General features: G+C 42.8%; 1 protein-coding gene across 2 annotated transcripts in view; it reads right to left on the bottom strand.

Annotated features, from left to right (window-relative positions):
- ccdc90b (coiled-coil domain containing 90B) overlaps positions 1 to 22,183 on the bottom strand; it is a 42,951-nt gene that overhangs the window by 8,724 nt on the left and 12,044 nt on the right. For both annotated transcript variants that reach the window (XM_043691639.2, XM_043691640.2), the window contains exons 3-5: positions 15,225 to 15,328; positions 9,645 to 9,746; positions 658 to 699 (exon numbers count right to left, since the gene is read on the bottom strand). In XM_043691639.2, coding sequence (XP_043547574.2) covers positions 658 to 699; positions 9,645 to 9,746; positions 15,225 to 15,328 — 248 coding nt within the window. The remainder of the gene's footprint in view (positions 1 to 657; positions 700 to 9,644; positions 9,747 to 15,224; positions 15,329 to 22,183) is intronic.

Below are 22,183 nucleotides of genomic sequence, written 5' to 3'. Positions count from 1 at the left end.
GGAGACAGAATACCAGAGTTAATGTTTCAAGTCTGCTCCAGATGGCTGCATCCTTTTCTCTCCTTTGTGTCTTTCTCTTTTCTTGCTTCATCTTCAAGGCCAGAGCAGGTTTGGCAGGCCAGTGGCTACAATGTGAATCGGAACTCCTGGTGGCGGTAGGCCTGAAGCCTGGACTTGTAGTGGTGCCTGGAAGGGCAAGACCTGGCTGCAAGGACTCTCGGCAGCGGTGGGGATCGGGTTTGGCTGGGTCTCCTGGGGCACTGGTATTGTCACTGCTGTAGCTGGAATGGGGACCCCTCGAGTCCCAGAACACCTTACAGAAGCCGCAGAGCTGTGTTTAAGACCCATATTGTATGGAAGATGAACTCTATTTAAGTGATTTCTTTTTAGTCTTTTTCGCAACTCAAAATGGTGCCAGATTGTGGTGACAAAACACTTTTCATTGTACTTTCCTAGATATATGTGATAATAAAAATCATTCCATCTTCTTTAGAACTTAGATGGTTCTGAATAAATGTCATATTGGACTCAAAACATTATCTCTGTTTCTCTCTCCACAGATACTGATCAACTTGTTGAGTTTCTCCAGCATTCCGTTGGTTTAAAAAACAGAGTGATTATTGTGATTATTCAAGATCAATCCATGTAACAACTTACCAAAAGCTGTAGTTTTAGGTGCTCCAATTCAATTTTTATTTTCTAGTAAAAGAACAAAGAACTGAGTTGAAATGAAATATACTTTTAGCATTTCAAAGTAAAAGAATTATTTAGGTATAAAGAAACTATTTGTTTCATTTAAATGATATATAATTGGTGGCATGCTGATATTCGGTTAGAAAGAACAAACACACAATTAAATCAATATTTGATCTTTTTAGTTGCTGGGAACACATTATTTATCAGATTAGAATAATATATTTTAACACTACTCATTCACACATTTTGTAACCAAATTAGGAAAGTGGGATTAGCTAGAGGAATGCCAGAAAAAAATAATCTGATGATGCCACAGAATATCTGACATCCTTTTATGCAGACAATTGGTCAATGACTCATCTGATAGCACAGCTTTCCAATGTAGCATATCCTCAGACTTTCAGATTGTAGCATAACATGTTTTGAAATATTCAACTTCTGAAGTGCAACAGTAATGTTAACTGAGGGAAGTTTGGGATTTAGATTAGATTAGATTACTTCGTGTAGAAACAGGCCCTTCGGCCCAACAAGTCCACACCAACCCTCCGAAGCGCCACCCACCCAGACCCATTCCTCTACATTTACCCCTTCACCTAACACTATGGGCAATTTAGCATGGCCAATTCACCTAACCTGCACATTTTTTGGACTGTGGGAGGAACCCCATGCAGACACGGGGAGAATGTGCAAACTCCACACAGACAGTTGCCTGAGGTGGGAATTGAACCCAGGTCTCTGGTGCTGTGAGGCAGCAGTGCTAACCACTGTGCCACCGTGCCGCCCAAATTTAGTACTGAACCACCTCAAATTAATTCTGAGATTTTAATCTCCAACATTAACATCCTGCTTTATATAATTAGACATCTGGGAATGTTGGGAAAACAGTCCACTGACTGGAGTTGTAATAAACACAAAAGGACATCACTGCAGGAGCTTGTCAAGAGTTCCGACCATCTTCAGCTGTGGCTCATAACTGCACAATGTTCAATTCCACTCACAATTTCACAGATACTGAAGTAGTCTATGCCAACATACATCAAGACTTGGACAACATTCAAGGTTTGGCTGGTAAATAGTTAGCGACATCCATATGCCAAACATGTACCAGGCAATGATCACTTACGAGAGAGAATCCAACCATCTCCCCTGTCATTTAATGGTGTTATCAAATCCCCCATCAATATCCCAACAGTCAACAGTGACTAGAAGCTTAACTGGACCAGTCACATTAACAATGTGATTACTAAAACAGGTCAGGCTTTGTATCCTGCAATCTGTAATTCAGTCCAGACTCCGGAAAATCTGTCCATCATCTGCAATGACAGCAGCGTGATAGAGTATACTCTATGTGCCTGGATGATTGAAGCTCCAATGATACTTAAAATGGTTGACATTTCCATACTGAAGCAGGTGACTTTATTGGTACCCAATTCCCTATCTTAATTAGTTGCTCCCTCCACCGTTGGTGTACAGTAGTAGTAGTGTACCATGAAGATACACTGCAGCAACTCAACCAGGATTCTTGGACAACACCTTCCAAACCTGTGACCATGCAATGTAGAAAGTCAATGGGAAAAAGCAAATGGAAACACTCTAAACTATAAATTCACCTCCAAGTTACCATCTGATTTGGAAATATGTCACCTTTCTTTATTTGTTGTTGGGTCAAAATCCCGGAATTTAAAAGCACGGAGTTTGTAGCTACATCCGTGGACTGCAATGGTTCAAGAAGGTAATTTTCCAAACCTTCTCATGGACTATTAGAGATGGGCAATATAACCTGGTTCCAAAGAATGAATTTTTAAAAAGGAAATAAGTTGGTTGCTTTAATTAGCTTGTAATATTGCCTCAACATTTATTTATTCAAGATCTCATTTGACAAAAACCATGCAGTGTTCCTTTATTGCCACTGGAGGTCACCGAAATCAGTATAACACAAAAGCCAGCAAACTAGGCAGTCTTACAATCCTAAATAGGTTCCACAGTAAACTCGACTTCTTTTTGCCTGCAAAATGTTACCAATCCAATAAATGGTTTGCCATATTGATGGGAAAATAACACAATGAGACAAATAATCCTACAATTTGTTTCAGTGACATTGCTCGATTGGATATATAGAGGTTGATGATGGTCACTGGTGAGAAATGTCCTATTTTTAAAATATAATGTTACAGAATGTTTTTACATTCAATGGGCAAGGTTTATCTTTAACATCTCATTTAAAAATCTGCACTTTTGAAGTTCAGCATTCCCACAAGACCATGTGGAAGTATCAGCATAGATGTTTTCATTTCAAGAGGACTTGAACCCATAACCTTTTGACTTAAAAACAAGTTACAACTGACTGATGGCCGAGACTAAGAAATGGGCTGAGCGTAGGATCACTAGAAATATTTTAACACTAATAGATTGATCATACTATAGGTAGCATAGCTGAAAATGTGTTGCTGGAAAAGCGCAGCAGGTCAGGCAGCATCCAGGGAACAGGAGAATCAACGTTTCGGGCACAAGCATTTCTTCCTGAAGAAGGGCTTATGCCCGAAACGTCGATTCTCCTGTTCCCTGGATGCTGCCTGACCTGCTGCGCTTTTCCAGCAACACATTTTCAGCTCTGATCTCCAGCATCTGCAGACCTCAATTTCTCCTATAGGTAACATATGTAATGCTGTTGGACTACTCTCTCTGAGTCACACCAAATGTGTTGAAAGCACTGCTTTGAGCAAACTGAATGAGGCAGTAACAATATTTAAAAATTAAACTTAGCAGCAATGGTCTCATGGCTGGACAAAATAAAAAATCATGGATAATATTGTTTGCACTTGGGAGGTGAATTGCCCTGGACACTATTTGGTGCAGCTGCTAGTACACAGAGTAAATCTCATTCCCATTCTAAGATAACATAGAAGAGGACTCCTTAGCCTGGGGCTTGTTCGCTCCATCTGCTTTTCCTTTCATTCTGTCTTTTTTACCTCTTGTACCTACCTCCTGTGAAGAGCTCGGTCATGGCGACAACATCGACAACCGAGACAGCCCAGCATGGACTCAACTGAGCCCAGTGTGGATTTGAGTGAGCCAACACAAAAGATCTTCATAGTAAACAAATTCGGAGGGGCAAGCATGGGACCCAGCACTGATATCAGCAGCTGCTACAGCGGCGAGGTAGGCTCAGTGGCGAAGGATGGCTGATGATTGCTGACTTCACTGTTAGTTGGGTCCAGTGCTGGTGGTGGAATGGCCATCACAGTGACATCGGCGGAGAAGACGGCATGTGCAGTTGGCATTGAAATTGGAGATGTTGGCCTTCAGCTGCGGTAGGCCCAATTGGTATTCCTGGAATGGACCTTGATGTGGAGGCATTAGTGGGCCTGCAGCCCATTGTGGAGACTCTCTCCCTGCCACCGGATGTTGAGTGCAGCACAAGTGAGGAGGATGAACTCTGTTTTTACTTATTTTTAAATCATGTTTTATTTCAGACGTATAACTTAATATCTGCAATAGGTTAAATTGGCGCTGGAGCATGGTGGCATATTACACTTTTCATTGATTTATTGTCACTTGTATTTAACAAACAAATTGAATTTAACAAATTCAATTCATATCTTTGCTTAAATGTGGAGGGCGGACAAATTGTGTTGTCAGTCAGTGGTAGCGTTTTGGAGCTGAAAACGCTAACCTTGTACAGAATAGCAGCACATTCTTGTATATTCAACAGCCCACAGAATCATAGAATCCCTACAGAGTGGAAGCAGGCCATTCAGCCCATCAAGTCCACACCAATCCTTGGAAAAGCATGCCACCCAGACCCATCCCCCTAACCTATCACTGTATTTTCCATGACTATCTCACCTAACACTATGGGACAAATTAGCATGGCCAATCCACCTGACTTACACATCTTTGGATTGTGGGAGCACCTGAAGAAACCCATGCAGACACAGTTGCTCAAGGCTGGAACTGAGGCAGTAGTGCTAACCACTGAGCCACCCCTGGCTGGAATACGAACCAGCACCTACTTAGAAGGGAGAATCATCTGCTCCTAGGTTGTTGTTAGCTCACTTCTCCCATCTGATGCTACAATTCTACAAATGTCTGAAGGGAACGGTGTGGCTAGGCACTCAAACTATTTTTACTTCAAGCCAATTTTGGTCACACACTTATAGAACATAGAAAAATACAGCGCAGTACAGGCCCTTTGGCCCTCAATGTTGCGCCGATCCAAGCCCACCTAACCTACATTAGCCCACTATCCTCCATATACCTATCCAATGCCTGTTTAAATGCCCATGAGGGAGAGTCCACCACTGCTACTGGCAGGGCATTCCATGAACTCACCACTCGCTGAGTAAAGAATCTACCCCTAACATCTGTCCTATACCTACCACCCCTTAATTTAAAGCTATGCCCCCTCGTAATAGCTGACTCCATACGTGGAAAAAGGTTCTCATGGTCAACCCTATCTAAACCCCTAATCATCTTGTACACCTCTATCAAGTCACCCCTAAACCTTCTTTTCTCCAATGAAAACAGCCCCAAGTGCCTCAGCCTTTCCTCATACGATCTTCCTACCATACCAGGCAACATCCTGGTAAACCTCCTCTGCACTCGTTCCAGTGCCTCCACATCCTTCCTATAGTAAGGCGACCAAAACTGCACACAATACTCCAGATGCGGCCGCAGCAGAGTCTTATACAACTGCAACATGACCTCAGGGCTCCGGAACTCAATTCCTCTACCAATAAAAGCCAGTACGCCATATGCCTTCTTCACCGCACTATTTACCTGGGTGGCAACTTTCAGAGATCTGTGTACATGGACACCAAGATCCCTCTGCTCATCACTTATATACTAGTAAACATTCGCCTAGGAATGCAGCTTGATTGGAGAATGAACAGAGGCTAATAGAGTAGGAGAAGGTGTGGTAAATGACAGAAGAAGGGGGAAGAAAGGCGCGTGCCAGGAGGCCTTATATCCCAAGGGTTGTTCAAGATGATCAACTCATGAAGAGTCCTGCAGCACAGATTTATGGTGGTCTGCTGCTTGTTGCATAACCTGACCAAGTTCAGGGAAAAAAACCTTTGCCATCAGCTAGATGGTGGGTGTCTTTTGTGCATGAAAAGGAAAAGAAGCATCGGGAACATAAGTAATAGAAAATTCATGAAGGAGGGTACATAGTCCATTGTGTCAGTCCTGGCCGAAAAAAAACTTAATCCTACTTTCCAGCTCTTGGTCCATAGCTCTGTAGTTTAGGAAACATCAGGTGTGTATCCGAGTAAGTACAACAAGGGTTTCTACAGTTTTTTTTTCTTTCAGTTTCCAACATTCAACATCTGCTGGGTGAAAGAATTTCTCAATTCTTTTTCTAATTTTTCTGCCAATTCCTTTACATCTATGCCCCTGCTTATCGAACACACTACTGAGAGAAACAAGTCCTTTCTTTTCACACTATCGCAGCCCTTTATGATTTTATACATTTCAATTAAACCTTCCCATTGATCACAGTTGTCTAATTAAAACCACCCTAGCCTATCTAAATCTTTGCTCAATGTTAAAATTTTCCACTCATGGCAACATCCCCATAAATGCTCTCTGTACTAAAGAGAGTACAATCATACTCTTTCTATAATGTAGTGACGAGTATTGTACACAATGCACTAGTTACGGTCTAAGTGGTGTTTAGCTGTAGCATAGCTATTCTTTGACTAATGTAAAAAAAATCCTGAATGTTTTCTTCACCAACAGATCTACTTATCCTGTGAATTTCAGGGGTGTGTCCAAATATGTTTGAATAGGTCTCCTATACTTCAGTTTCCAGTTTCTTATCATGTAATACCTGAGTGGGAGTTGAAGCATGTGAACATTTGGAATGAATTCTGAGAGATTGTTGCTAAGTGCGTAATAGTAATAGGAAAATGAGAGGTGCCTGTAGGTGGTAGTAGAATGGGTTAAGATGTGGCATTTGTAAACCTTGTCCATTCACGTAAGATCTTTGACTATCTGGCCACACTAATGGACTTCCACATTCATTTGCTTGCACTGCCTTTTGAGTACGTCTGGAGGGTCTCCTGATACACTTCGATCCTTTCTAACTCCTTCCTCAGTGTGGAAAGTCCTTGAGCCTGCCTTCCCTCCCCTGATATTCATTGTGCTTCATTGTGCTCAAGCTCAAAAGAGGTCCTGTATGATCCAGTGCCTCAAAAAATGAGCAATCCTAGCATGATGATTTTGGACCCCCTGCTCATGTATGCAGCTATTGATCTATATAGTTAACAAAAAAGTGCTTTTGACAAAAGGTATTATTTCACAGGATATGGGCATCACTGGCTGGGCTATCTTTTATTGTCCAATCCAAATTGTCTTGGAGGTGTTGCCTTCTTGAACTGAAACAGTCTTTGGGGAGCAGGGACACCCAGAGTGCTGTTTGAAAGGGACCTAGTAAGAGTGAAGGAATGGTGATATAGATCCGAGTCAGGATGTTTTTGTTTGTGGCTTGGGAAGGAATGTGCAAGCGGTGATTCTCTCATGTATCTGTTGTTCTTATCTTTTGAGGTGGTAGCGATCGTGATTTTAGAAGTTGTTTTTAAAATACCCTGGGTGAGCTTCTTCATTTCAATAGTGTTGAGCTTCTTTGGTGTTCTTGGAGCTGCACCCATCCAAGTGAATGGCGAATATTCTATCAAACTCTTGTCTTGTACTATGTAGACAGTGACAGACTTTAGATCTTCAGGAGGTTAGTCACTTGCTGCAAAATTCTTAGCCTTTGACCTGTTCCTGTAGCTACAGTATTAAAGCTGGAGCAATTCAGCTTTTGGTAAATGATAATCCCCAGGATACAGGTAGTGGGCAGTTCAGTGACGGTAACCTTATTGACAGCATCAAGAGGTGATGGTTAAATTCTCTCCTACTGGAGATGGTTATTACCTGGCTTCTGTGTGCCATGAATATTCCTTGTCATTCTCATCTGAAGTAGGAATGTTGTCCAGTTTTTGCTGAATATAACAGGCTGCTTATAATCAGGCTGCCTCACAGCGCCAGAGACCTGGGTTCAATTCCCGCCTCAGGTGACTGACTGTGTGGAGTTTGCACATTCTCCTGGTGTCTGTGTGGGTTTCCTCCCACAGTCCAAAAACGTGCAGGCTAGGTGAATTGGCCATGCTAAATTGCCCATAGTGTTAGGTGAAAGGGTAAATGTAGAGGAATGGGTCTGGGTGGGTTGTGCTTCGGCAGGTCAGTGTGGACTTGTTGGGCCGAAGGGCCTGTTTCCATACTGCAAGTAATCTTAAAAAAAATATCGGAGGAGTCATGAATGATGCTGAATATTGCTCACTGATGACTGCCTATTGCTTATTTGGAACTTAGGTTGGATGAAAAGTCACTGGTGAGGCAGCTCAAGATGGTTAGACCCAGGGCCGTACCCTGAGGAACTCTTGACTGAGATGAATGTCCTCCAACAATCACAACCATTTTCCCCTGAACTAATGACAACTTAAAAAGTGGAAAGCCTCCTCCTCACGAATTCCCAACAACATTGGTTTTTCTAGGGCTTCTGATGCACTTCGTCAAATGTTACCTTGACTGCCTTTGACATCATTTTCACCTTACTTCACCTCTTGAATTCAGCTCTTTTGTCCATGTTTGGATGAAGACTGTAATGCGGTCAGGATCGGGAAGAACCTGGTGTTGACTGCAAACGTACTAACCTTGCCTTTCATATTCTCATTCAAATCATTTATATAAATGACAAACAAAAGAGGACCCAGAACTGATCCCGGTGGTACACTGCTGACGACAGGTTTCCAGTCTGAAAAGCAGCCTTCTACTACCACTGTCTGTCTCCTGCCATTAAGCCAATTAAGTATCCAATTGGCAAACTCATCCCAAATCCCATATGACCTAAATTTACTAATTTGTCTTCCATGCAAAATCTTGTCAAAGGTTTTACTGAAGTCCAACAAAATGTCCACTACTCTGCCCTCAAACGTTTTGGTAACCTACTCAAAAACTCAAGCAAGTTTGAGAGACAACTTTTCTCACACAAAACCATGCTGACTATCCCTAATCAATTTTTTGCCTCTCTAAGGCTTTATAAATGCAGTCTTTTAGAATCACCTCCAACAACTTACCCACAACTGAAATCAGGCTCACAGGTCTATAGTTCCATAGTTTCTCCTTGTAATCCTTCTTAAAGGTATAACATTGGCCACCCTCCAATCATCTGGCACCTCACCCACAGTTATAGATACTGCAATATTTATGCAAAGGATGCTGCAATTTTCTCCCTTACTTTTTACAACATTTTGGGATACATTAGATAAGGTCCCAGAGATTTATCCACCTTTATAATGTCCAAGAATGCCAGAACTTCCTCTTCTATAACATGAACGGTTTTTAAACAATGATATTTATTTCCCTGATTTTTCAAGCCACCATTTCTTCCTCCATAATAAACATTGACGTGAATATTTATTTAATATCTTTCCCATCTCTAGGGGTTCAATATAAAGAAAACTATCCAGTTTCGTTGCTTTTATTTTTAACCAGTTTGATTCAACAGAGCAGTTTGCCCCACCATTTCAGAAGGCAGTGAAAAGGCAACCATTTTGTTGAGGTCTGAAGTCACGTGTGAAGACAGCAAAATCCTTTCCCCGAAACACATTCACGTTCCAGCTGGGTATTTATGACAATTGACAAAGGTTTCATGATCACCCTGATCAAGAATAGCTTGTAATTCCAGGGAAAGTTTCCACCACAGCTGACCACACATTCAGCATGCAGCAATCTTTCTATTGCACAACTGTTAAGGAGTTGCCATGCAGTCTGTTTTTACATTGAACGGGCATGAGTTAATCTCACAATGCAACCACTGTGCCCATATTGGGAGCTCTTCAATCCAACCCTCAAAGCTGTTAATTTCATTAGCTACTCGTATTTTATGTATTTTGGAGTCATACCTCATTTTCCATCCTCAGGTTAGAAAATTCACTTTTCTCCAGAATAACCATATCCTTTCTTATGGAGTCTAAATGGGCCATGATTTGTTGCAGCATTATTTCCTGAAAGAAACAGACATTAGATGATCCAAAAAAATAACATTATGTAGTTTTTAAATTCTATACAATGAGAACAATCTTCTTGTTTTTCCACTCTGCTTTGTCCTGTGCAATTTAGTCAGCCCTGCCAATAATTGAAAGCATTTATTGGCAGTGAGGAGCAATAGAAAGCAATTCAACATCATTGATTCCTTTTTTTAAGAAAAATCCCAGTTGGCTGGATGATTGGTTTCCGATACAGAGTGATGCCAAAAGCATGCGTTCAATTCCCACACCAGCTGAGATTACCATGAAGGACTCTCCTTCTCAACCTCTCCCCTCGCCTGAGGCATGGTGACCTCAGGTTAAACCACCACTGGTTGTCTCTCTTGGGTGACAGAGCAGACTACGGTGGTAAGACAATGGTAATTTTCCCTTTTCAGAAAATGTTCCTGTTGCCATCTAACGCTAACAACCTTCTGCTACTAGCCTTCACGTTTATTTACAGGCAGCTACCCCTCTCAATTGGCCTACTGAAAATTGCTTCATAGGGGAGGGGCTGGATGACTGAGGCCTCCTCCCAAACGTTAGTATAAGAATGAAAGGAGTGCTAGTAACAATGGTGTGGGCTTCACTCTACAGAAGACATCAGAATGGAATATCAGAGGAGAGGAACATTACGTAGCCCTTATCATCATGGCAGCATCCAACTGAGTATGCTGCCCTATTAGTGAATACAGAAATGGAATAGAGAAAATGAACCTGTTGCTGAAGAGATAGTGTAGGATGGAGGCCTTTAAAGTTCTGGGGTACTAGAATTGGGTCTGGGACATAGAACCTGTACAAGGAAGACAGGATTTACCTTGGTAGGAGAAAGTGAGGACTGAAGATGCTAGAGATCAGAGTTAAAGAATGTGGTTCTGGAAAAGCACAGCTGGTCAGGTAGCATCAGAGGAGTAGGCGAGTCAACATTTCGGGCATAAGCTCTTCATCAGGAATAAGGCTTGTGGGCCAAGATGGCGGAGAGATAAATGGGAAGTGGGTGGGGAAGTGGGTGGGGAAGTGGGTGGGGAAGTGGGTGGGGAAGTGGGTGGGGAAGTGGGTGGGGAAGTGGGTGGGGAAGTGGGTGGGGAAGTGGGTGGGGAAGTGGGTGGGGAAGTGGGTGGGGAAGTGGGTGGGGAAGTGGGTGGGGAAGTGGGTGGGGAAGTGGGTGGGGAAGGCAGCTGGGAATGTGATAGGTAGATGAAGGTGGAGGCGAAAGTGATAGGTCAGAGGGGAGGATGGAGCAGATGGGTGGGAAGGAAGATGGACAGGTAGGATCGTTCAACTGGGCAGTGCCAAGTTGGGAGATTAGGACTGGGATAAAGGGGGGGTTGGGGGGGATGGGATGGGACAATGGGGAAACTGATAAAATCCACATTAATCCCATGTGATTGGAGGGTCCCAAGACAGGTGGTTAGGGTTTGGCAATGGGGGAGGCCCAGGACCTGCATGTCCTTGGCGGAGTGGGAGGGGGGTTAAATTGTTCAGCTACAGGGCAGTGGAGTTGGTTGGTGCGGGTGTGCCAGAGATGTTCTCTGAAACGATCTGCAAGTTGACGTCCCACCCATCTCGGCCTGCGTCTCATTCCTGATGAAGGGCTTATGCCTGAAACATAGACTTTTCCAGCACCACACTCTTTGACATTTACCTTGGTAGCACCATTATCATTACAGGGAGATTTGCTAGTGCTGTTGGGCAGAGTTTAAGCTTGGCATAGGAATAGGAAGCTAAAATAGTATTCCGATAGAAGAAATGCACAGCTGGTAATAGTAGGAAGAAAGATGTTAAGCCAAACTGTTAGGCAGGAGAAATAAAGGCCAGTAGCAAGGGGGGTCAAATTTACTGCTTTATCAATGATGTTCCTTTTGTTAAAAGGGCAGAAGTGGGAGAAGCTCACTGATAATTTTACATTTCCACTTATAGTTCCTCTGACAGCAAAGTGTCAATGCCAATCTGCAGCAGGACAAAAGCTACATTTTGGATTTACCCTGACAAGGTGCAGGGAAACTTATTTTCTGCAATAAACTTATCCTCATGACCTTCATGCATATCAACTTCAACACCAGTGGGGAGATCGGAGTTACCATTAAGTTCAACTGGAGAAACCACCATGCTTCCGTGAGTAGCTAGGTCTTCCCCAATGAGTGGTTCACCTGCTGACTCCTTAAAGCCTTGCTACCGTTGACAAGCACCAAGCCAGAACTGTGATGGATTCCACACTACTCTGCTGGCTTGGTGCAGCCACAGAAACACTCCCAAATCAGAGAAACTCACCATCCACCCACAGTACCCCAAGGTCGTGTGGCTGAATTTTGTGGTGATCTACAATATGTACTGCAACAACTCTTATCAACATTATTTCATCACTTCCAAACTTTGAGCTTTGCCAGGAAGAAGAACAAAAGCAGACAAAATCACAGGACTACCATCTCCTCAAAATTTTCCTCCAGAAATGGATGTATCTTTACTACTGTATCAGCTGAAATTCTGGAATTTCCCCACTCCTTTCAAACACATTTTGAGAGAACAATTGAAAGGGCAATAGTGATAGGGAATTCAATAGTTAGAGGAAAGCAGACAGTATATCTGTGACTGTAGACGTGACTCCGGGATTAGTATGTTGCCTTCCTGTTGCCAGGGTCAAGGATGTCAGAGAGCAGCTGCGGTACATTCTAATGGGGTAAGGGTTTACAAACAGTAAACAAAAGGTGTGGTCCACATTTACATAGATGGGCAGAGGAGCTACCTCAAAGGCAGTAACCTCAGGATTACTCAAAGTGCCAACTATTAGTGAATATAGAAATGGGATAGAGCAAACAAACATTTTGCTGGAGAGAGTGCAGGATGAATGGCTTGAAATTGGGTCTGGGGCAGACAGAATCTGTACAAGGAAGACAGGATTTACTTTGGTAGCACCGTTATCATCACAGGGAGGTTTGCTAGTGCTGCTGGGCAGAGTTTAAATTTGGCAGGGAATGGAAAGTTAAAAGAGTATTTCAATAGGAGAATAGCAAAGCTGGTAATAGTAGGAAGAAAAGTGTTAATCCAAACAGTAAGGCAGGAGAAACAACGGCCAGCAGTAAGTAGGGTCAAAATACACAGAGGTAAAAGAGGCAAAACTAAAGGCTCTCTATCAGAATGCATGCAGCTTGCGACAACATAGCTGAATTATCAACATAATTAGGAGTAAGCTGATATGTTGTAATTGCCAATATAATGACACAGCTGCAGGATGACCAATGCTCGTTCTTTTATTAACCTTTTAAAAGTGCTAATGCATGGAAGCATCCTGTCCAACCTGTCTCCCAAGGAACCCTGCCACTCTGGAATGAAAACCTGAGCCAGTTTTTCCCAGGTTGGGTTTGTTGAGCCAGGAAATGTCCCTCTACACTCCTAACCCAGGAGCGAAAAAAAAAACAAAAACAAAATTGGGATCTTTGAGTCTGTCTTCATGGAGAAAAGTGCAAAACATTTGCAGAGAAACAAGGGTCCACTGAGTGAGGAATTGAAAGAAATTATTGGTTAACTAGTTTACTGGGGAAATTAATGAGACTGAAAGTAGGTCTGTACTAATGATGAAAAAGGTGGCTGTAGAGATAATGGATGCATTGGGTGGTTAATCAAAAGTCTACAGATTCTGGAAAGTTTCATGCTGATTAGAAGGTATCAAATGTATTCCCAGTATCTAAGAGGGGTGAAGGGGGAAGGGATAATGGGAGCACATATCTTCACATTAGCTTGACACTGGAAAATGTTGGAATCTATTATAAAGAATCTGACAACTGGACACTTAGAAAATAATGGTAGAATTAAGCAGAATCAACTTGAATTTATGAAAGAGAAATCATGTTTGATAAACCTTTTGGAGGTTTTGGGGATATAACTGGCAGAATAGATAAGGGTGATCCATCAAATAATATAAATTTAGATGACCAGAAGGTTTCTGACAAGATCCCACACAGAGGTTATTAAACAATATTAGGTCACATGGGGTTGGGGAATAATGTGCTGGCATAGACTGAGAACTAGTTAAGAAACAGAAAAGAGAGTAGAAATACACATGTCATTCTCAATTTGGCAGACTGTGGCCAATGGGTTACTACAAGAGTCAGTGCTTGGACTCTAGCAGTTCACAATCAGAATCAATAATCTGAATGTAATATTTCCAAGTTTGCTGACAACACAAAACTAGGTGGAAGTGGGAGTTGTGAGGAGGATGCAACATGGCTTCCTTGGGATATAGACAGGCTGAACAAGTGGGCAAAAGCACAGCAGATGGAATAATGAGAAATTATACACTTTGGTAGGAAAAACAAAAAAAAAGCATTTCTTAAATGATAACTAATTCAGAAATGTTGATGTCCAATCACCTTGCTTGTAAGTCAGTGAAAGCTTAATGCAAGGGCAGTTCACAATTAGAAAGACAAATACTACAATAGTAAGGGGCATGACTGGTCCTACCTGCCAATCTTCCTTCCCACCTATCCACTCCACCCTCTTCTCTGACCCTCACCTTCATCTCCACCCCCATCCACCCACTGTATTCTTTGCTACCTTCTCCCCAACTCCACTCCCCTCCCATTTATCTCTCCACCCTGGAGGCTCTCTGCCTTCAGTCCTGATGAAGGGCTTTTGCCCGAAATGTCGATTTTCCTGCTCCTTGGACACTGCCTGACCTGCTGTGCTTTTCCAGCACCACTCTAATGTAGAGTCTGATTTCCAGCATCTGCAGTCCTCACTTTTGCCAAAAGGGGCATGACAGTGCCTGCCTGCAAGGGGGCAGATGTTGTTCAGCAAGGTTTGCAAGGGAATGAGGAGTGCAGTTGTGGTGGGAGGATGGAGATGTGAGCAGGTTCAGTGGGCACCAGGGTACTGGGCCCTGGAGGCTCAGGCCAGCAGTGTAGTTCCTGGACAGGATACTGGTAGATGTCTTGGTGATGGCAGGCAGAAGTGGGGGACAGGTGTATAAGTTAGTGGATCATCTTACTCTTTACCCAGGAGCTAAACTTGGCATCCAATCGTCTACCTTTCCCTGGGTAACTATTAACCTAACAGAAGCAGAACCCTCTCAATTATCTACCTTTTAATGGATTCCTTTGGAGAGTTCCAGACACTGGGAAGTTGCCAGTTAGAATCATCAATTCCCACAGAGTCAGCTTTAATCAGAGATTCAATGGAATATCCAGGCCTGGGTTTCTAAAAAAAGGGGCAGTTATTTGTGATTTAAATGATCTAAATAATTGGTTTCCCAGATTCTCGTGTTTTATTCCTCTTATTTTAAAAAGATGGGCATTTTTCATCAAGTTGTGCAGTAAATTGTGATAATTTCTTCACCTTTCATGGGATAGTCAGAAGTAGATTTACCCATAAAGGTTCTCACACCATTCTTCACCATTTGTTTTCATTTTATCAGAAAAATGAGATTTAAAAGCCAGTTTCTAGTACAAAAGCTCCACCTACCTGCTGTGCCTTGGTTACCATGTCCCTGTACGTGGATTCCATATTAGCACAAGTTAAATTTGCTAATATTGTGACTACAGCCTCTGCTTGTTCTTTTTGAAAACCTTATCGTTAAAAAAGAATTTAAAAATAAAGATATCGTTAAAATATTTCTATTTGTAATTGACCTACTTCTTTTGCTGCCTAAATGACTGCTCATTGATAGGCTCCTTATCTGAACTGAGCAGTCAGGTAAAAGGAAGATTTGCATTTATACAGGTTGTTACAATGCCTCAGGATGCCCAAAAAGTGGTGAGGAGATGATGGTGAATTTGATGTTGTGATTGTTGTAAGGTACAGAAAATATGGCAATTTATGCACAGGGAGTGAAATAACTCGACAGAGATGGTATCCTGTCTCCAACTCACCCTTTATTTACACATGGCGAGTCCTTGACACTGATCCAGTTCCCTCAGAGCGAACAGAACGTCTGACATTCACGTTCTTATTTATCAGACAGGGTTCTCAGATTGGAACAGATTAACAGCCCCAACCAGGGAATTCATTATGAGGTCCACTTGGCTGACCTTGTTCCAATCACTACATCCCTCCCCCAGAGTCCGAGGACATAGGCTGGTTCTTTTTTTTTGCTCCTCCCAGGGCATTTTAGCACCAGTTCAGGTTCCTCCAACTCTGCCTCTGATACAGGCAGCATGTAATGCACAGTGGCTCGCCTCTTGCATTTGGAGCAGCTCAAAAAAATTAATTCTCTCCTTCAGGTGACAAAGGCATTGGGATAGTGATATCCGCTATGTCCATCTCAGATTCTGAGGTGTCGTTAATACCGGATGGACAGGGAGAACCCATGGGTTCCAGAACAGTCGGAAAGGCCGTTGAGAAGCCAGGCACATTTTGCTCCCACACCGTTTGCGAGTTTTGCAGCTTTCATTTGGTCCACGTGCTTGTTCAGGACCGCTGCACCTACCTGACCTTTCGTTGATCATGCCTCTTACCCATGCAGGACCATTCCCACAGCTTCTACAATACAATTTGGCCCAAATAGTAAACGGTCTCTCTCGCTTTGAGGTGTCTTGTGACCATTATTGTGTTCTTGAAGTCATTTGCAGTCCAGCCATTTTGAGGAGGCATCCACAATGACTAAGAACAATAAGCCCATGAAAGAGCCTGCATAGTCGACTTGTAACCAAGTCCAGCGTTTACCTGGTCATTCCCATGAATGTGGCGAGCTGCCAGTGGTAATTTTTGTCCTTGATGGCTCTGAGGACATTGCCCCACCAATGCTTTTCTGTATCAATACTGGTCACCAGGCATAGCATCTTCAGTTTGGAAATTCCTGGATGTCTCTGGTGTAGTTCAGCCAGTATGTGGCAGCAACCTTTGCTCAGGACAATCACTCTTGCTCCCCATAATATGTGATCTGCTTCTCAGAGTCCAAAAAAGCTTCATTTGGTTTGCGACAGCCCTTTGGTTTCCCCCATCACCACCAGCCATTTTAGTTTTGCCAAGACTGGATCTTTCCCCCATCACACCAGCTGTTTCAGCTTTGCCAGGATCGGATCTTTCTGCATCCCAAGTCTGATGTTGTCAGCTGTGACTGGAAGTGTGACCAGAAAATTTAAAATCATTATAGACTCTTCCAGTGGTATCACTAGTGGTGTATCTGCCACTGGGAGGCAGCTCAGTGCATCCACATTTGCTACTTGGTTTCCTGGATGGTGTTCTAACTTGTAGTTATACGCACTCAGTATTAGAGCTCACTGCCGAATTCAGCCTGAAGCTACGGGCAGCACAGCATTGTTCTCCTTAAGTAGACCAAGCAGGGGTTTGTCGTCTGTTATCATTACAAAGTTACTTCCACAAAAAAGCTATTGCTGGAACTTCCCAACTCTAAATATGACTACCAAACATTCCTTCTCTTTCTGGGCATATTTATGCTCTGCATTAGCCAAAGTTCTGGATGCATACGCTATGGGGCGTTCCTCTCCATTGAGCCACCTATAAGCTAATACTACCCCAATGCTATACAGGGAGGCACTGCATGCCAATACCAGATCTTGCTTGGGATCATAGTGTGCCAACATCTTAGACAAAGATAGTTGCTTTATCTCTACCATGAAAGCTGTGGCTTGGCCATGCAACCATTTCAGAATCTGAACATATTTCAGAGATTGAAACAAAAAGGTGTCAGATGGAGGCCAGGCAATGTATAAACTTTCTATTATAATTTACCAGCCCAAGGAAAGACCTAAGCTTGGGAGACATAGGAGCAGGGTAACTTTAATTGCTTTCACTATCTTTCAATGGGTCTAGTCAACTCTGGTCACCCAAATAGGTCATTGCGGTGCCTGTGTACACACGATTTTCCCTTCTAAGGCATACGCCCACTTGGAAGAAATGTCTAAAAACTATGTTCAAGTTCTCGAAGTGTTCCTTAGATTAGATTAGATTAGATTACTTACAGTGTGGAAACAGGCCCTTTGGCCCAACAAGTCCACACCGACCTGCTGAAGCGCAACCCACCCAGAGCCATTCCCCTACGTTTACCCCTTCACCTAACACTATGGGCAATTTAGCATGGCCAATTCACCTAACCTGCACATTTTTGGACTGTGGCAGGAAACCGGAGCACCCGGAGGAAACCCACGCAGACACAGGGAGAGTGTGCAAACTCCACACAGACAGTTGCCTGAGTTGGGAATTGAACCCGGGTCTCTGGCGCTGTGAGGCAGCAGTGCTAACCACTGAGCCAATGTGCCGCCCATTGGTCTTCCTGTTATTAGCGACGCATCTAGATAAACGGCAATCTAGGGTAGATCTTGTAAACTGTTCTCCATCATCTACTGAAAAATTGCACAGGCTGAAAATACCCCAAATGGCAGTTTCGTATTTGGTACAAACCCATACGGGTATTAGTTGTAGCATACTTCTGGAAATCTTCATCTAACTGCAAATACAAGTACACGTGGCTCATGTAGCGCTTTGTGAAGGGCAGCCCCCCCACAGCTTTGCGCATAAATCCTCCAGGCAAGTGACTGAGTATTCATCCAGCTGCAAAAAGCTGTTGACCATTTGTTTAAAATCCCCACAAAGGTGAATCAACCCATTGGGCTTCATAATTAGTTCAACCAATGCTGCCCATTCATGAACAGGACTGGTTTAATGACTCCTTCGCTTTCCAGTCTTCTGATTTCTGCCTTGTAAGGCAAACAGCACTGAGCAGGCATTGCAGAATCATGGAATTGCTTCCTGCTCAACATGCAAGGTTGACTTGGCTCCTTGGGTAGTCCCAAGATCTTCCTGAAAAACGTCTAGATATTTAATAATTACTGGATTCTGGCAGCCATTTTCTAATCAGAAAATGTTACCTCAATTGAGGTGAATCTTTTTTGTCCAATTTGTTCAAGCTTGGGCCCAAACCTTTTATTACAATCTCTTGTAATTGAACCAACTGCTTCTCGCATTAGAACAGAACTTGTACACTTAACCTGGTTCCCTGGCATGGGTTCTCAGTCTAGCCAAGGCCTTGTGCAAAATTAAGGGTTGGAATCCAGAGCGAATTTTGTAAAAGACTTGTTCTGCCGTCACTAAAATGGCCATACTGCTATTGACCTCCATTAGACCTGGGTGACCATTTAACCAGATGTTTATTTTGATTGGTTCTGATTTGGATGTTGCTAAGCAATTTAATTGTTCCAAACCAGATGTAGGTGGACTTCACAGAATGTGCACTCCCCTGACAATGGGTTTACGATCTCTTACTCCATTTAGATCCAATGAAACTCATTTGCTATTTTGAGTCTTTTTTCTGGCAGCAACTACAACGGCTTGCCAGCCCAGATCCTGAAGAAAATTTTAACCATTTGGCCAAGGCTTGGCTTTGTTTTTGGATTTTGTTCAGGATATGTCCTGAGTAAGGCTATGCAATTGCCTTCTCTCAAGTGGTGTTCCCGATGCTCAGTCGGACTGACAAGGTTGTCCACTTCCATCAGAATACCCTGCAACTCAAATGCTCAGCTTGCTACATTTTCTAATGATAAAAACTAGCTGTAGTACCTGTTTGAAGTCCAGCTGGGCTTCAGCTAGGTGGTGTTTTTGCATGGGTGCATCATTAATCCCACGTAGCAAATGGTCTCTCAGCATCTCATTAAGGGTTAACCAAAATCACATGCCTCAGCCATTCATCTTAATCTGGTTAAAAATTTGATACAGATTCCCCTGGTTCTTGAATTGCTGAGTATAGCTGATAGGGTTTCAGAATTAGAGGCAACTTGGGATCATAATATTCCTGAACTACATCCATTAACTCTTGATAGGTTTTACTAACTGGTGCCTCAGGGAAATGTAGGCATCTAATAACTGAAAAGGCTCTGGGTCCACAAGCTGTCAGGAGAATTACTTGTTGCTTTTCATTTGCCTCAATGTGGAAAAATAATGCATTCTTTCCACATACTGAACCCAGTCTTTGAAGGGAGGATCGAACGAGTTGAGCTTTCCAAATAACAGCATGATGCGAGAAATGCTTACCCCGACTCAAAGAAAACTGAATTTCTTCAGGAGCATGCTTTTCTCCATTGCCACTGAAATAGCTCCAAAGACCAGTATCCCATCACCACATCACCCTTTATTTACACACGTAGAGTCTTTAACACTGATCCAGCTCCCTCAGGGCCAGCTCTCAGAGTGAACAGTATGACCGAAACTGTTGTTGTTATCTGTCAGCCAGGGCTCCCTGATTGGAGCTGTTAATCTGGTACAATCAGGAAACTCATTCTATGAAGTGGACCTGGCTGACCTCATTACAGAGAAGTACCACAAACAACAATATGATAATTCCCAAATGGTTTGTTTATTTGTGCTGGTTAGTGGATAAATATTGATCCAAATCCAATGGAGGTCTTTTTAAATTAGTTTTTTTATTAGCATCCATCTGAGGGGAATCAGTAGATCCTTGATTAAATGTCTTTTGCACAGGATAGAGTTGCAGAGTGAAGACTAATCACTTCACATCAAGTAGGGAGTGGATCGCAGCAGAGCAAGGGCAGGGCACGGGCGGTTGGAGCTCGCGTGTTCACCGGTAGCGACCAGCTGGCTTGCCGGATGGAGCCTAACACTGCTCTGTGCCCTGTTTGCCCGGCTTGGTATGGCAACAGGGAGGTGGGTCCGCAAGTAAGCCTCAGGACATGGATCTGGGACAGATGCAAGCGCTGTTCAGGAAAAGTGGGGACAAGAACGCCGCGGAGCGGGCAAGGATTATCTGGGAGAAGGAGAAGCACGGAGACCGGGACATGGCACAGGCTCTGATGGAGCTCAAATCCAGGAAGACGCAGCTACTCTTCTAGCACCATAAAACTGGGGCAGAATTCCTGGGGCTGCTCTGGATAAAAGTCTTTAATAGACTGCGTATCAAGGATGGAGAAAAGGGTTCTGAGTACGAATCCAGCGGCAGTGTGGAATGATCGCAAAGGAGCAAGATTAAGTGAAAAAGACCAATTGCTAAGAAATCCTTCAGAAAACTGCTATAAAACAAGGATTCTTGTTTATGGAAATTGCTGCAAAAATCCCCGTCATTAATTTGCACCAAATAAATCAAACAATTGACTGCAACTTGCTGGGAGATGAATCATCTGCATTTGTATTAATGTATTTCGTTTCGGATATGAAATGTCTGTCTGTTCTGGCTTTGTAACTTTTTTATTATTTAAAATTGAAACACTAAAAAAAAAGTATCTTTTGGATGACTGATTACGTTCCGTTATATGTTTTCTGCATTTCAATAAATTTGTCAGAAAAATTTTTTTAAAAAGGGGCATAGATAGGATAAACAGGCAAAGTCTTTTCCCTGCGGTCAGGGAGTCCAGAATTGGAGGGCATAGGTTTAGGGTGAGAGGTGAAAGATATAAGAGACCTAAGGGGCAACTTTTTCACGCAGAGGGTCGTACGTGTATGGAATGAGCTGCCAGAGGAAGTGGTGGAGGTTGGTACAGTTGCAACATTTAAGAGGCATTTGGATGGGTATATGAATAGGAAGGGTTTGGAGGGATATGGGTCGGGTGCTGGCAGGTGGGACTAGATTGGGTTGGGATATCTGGTCGGCATGGATGGGTTGGACCGAAGGGTCTGTTTCCGTGCTGTACATCTCTATGACTATGCCTCTGGTTGAAAGAAAGAGAAAGATAGCTGACATATTGCTTAGGCAGGTCACAGTTTGGTATAGAATGCCAGAGATAAAACCTTAGAGTTGCTTAACTGCCCATCCTCTTGGATAGGTACTGTAAACCAGAGGCAAAATAAATTGGTTCAAAGAATTTTTATTTTTTAAAAACATGGATGATCATAACCACTCGAACAGAACATCAAGTTCCCAGAGCTATTTCAGCTTCTTAAACTCAAAGACCCTAATGGCAGGAACCTCTCAAAACACAGGAAACATGCCAGACTAGAGTATACAGTATTACATGTGTGGAGCATGAAACTAGTTTGAACTACTTTTCTTACATCGATATTCTGCTTGCAGGTGGTGGTAAAGACTACATTATCACCCATTTTGTTTAAGGTTAGTTTGTTAATGTAGTTAGGTGGTCTTAAAATACTTACAATTTGAACTGGTCACCGACAACAATTTGTGTTTACATAATGCCTTTAATGTAATAAAATATCAAAGATGCTTCACAGGAATATGATCAGACAAAAAATGAGACTGATCCAAAGAAGACCTTAGGATAGGTTAGTCAAAGCTTAGTCAAAGAGGCATGTTTCCAAAGGTGTCTTAAGAGGAAAGATAAGCTGAAGAGGCAGAGAGGCTTAACGAGGGAAATCCATGAACAGATGAAAGCATAGCTACTAATCTGGGGTGAAACAAGTTTGTGACAAACAACAGTGTGTGAATTCTCAAACGGTTGTAGGGCTGGGTATAGGAATAAGAAATGATGTGACCGTGAATGGGAGGATGTGAATTTTAA

This window comes from Chiloscyllium plagiosum, unplaced genomic scaffold (genome assembly GCF_037043375.1).
Source record: "Chiloscyllium plagiosum isolate Xiang-an unplaced genomic scaffold, Cpla_swu_hap1 HiC_scaffold_6, whole genome shotgun sequence".
NCBI lineage: Eukaryota > Metazoa > Chordata > Chondrichthyes > Orectolobiformes > Hemiscylliidae > Chiloscyllium > Chiloscyllium plagiosum.
This window is presented reverse-complemented; position numbering and strand designations above follow the sequence as displayed.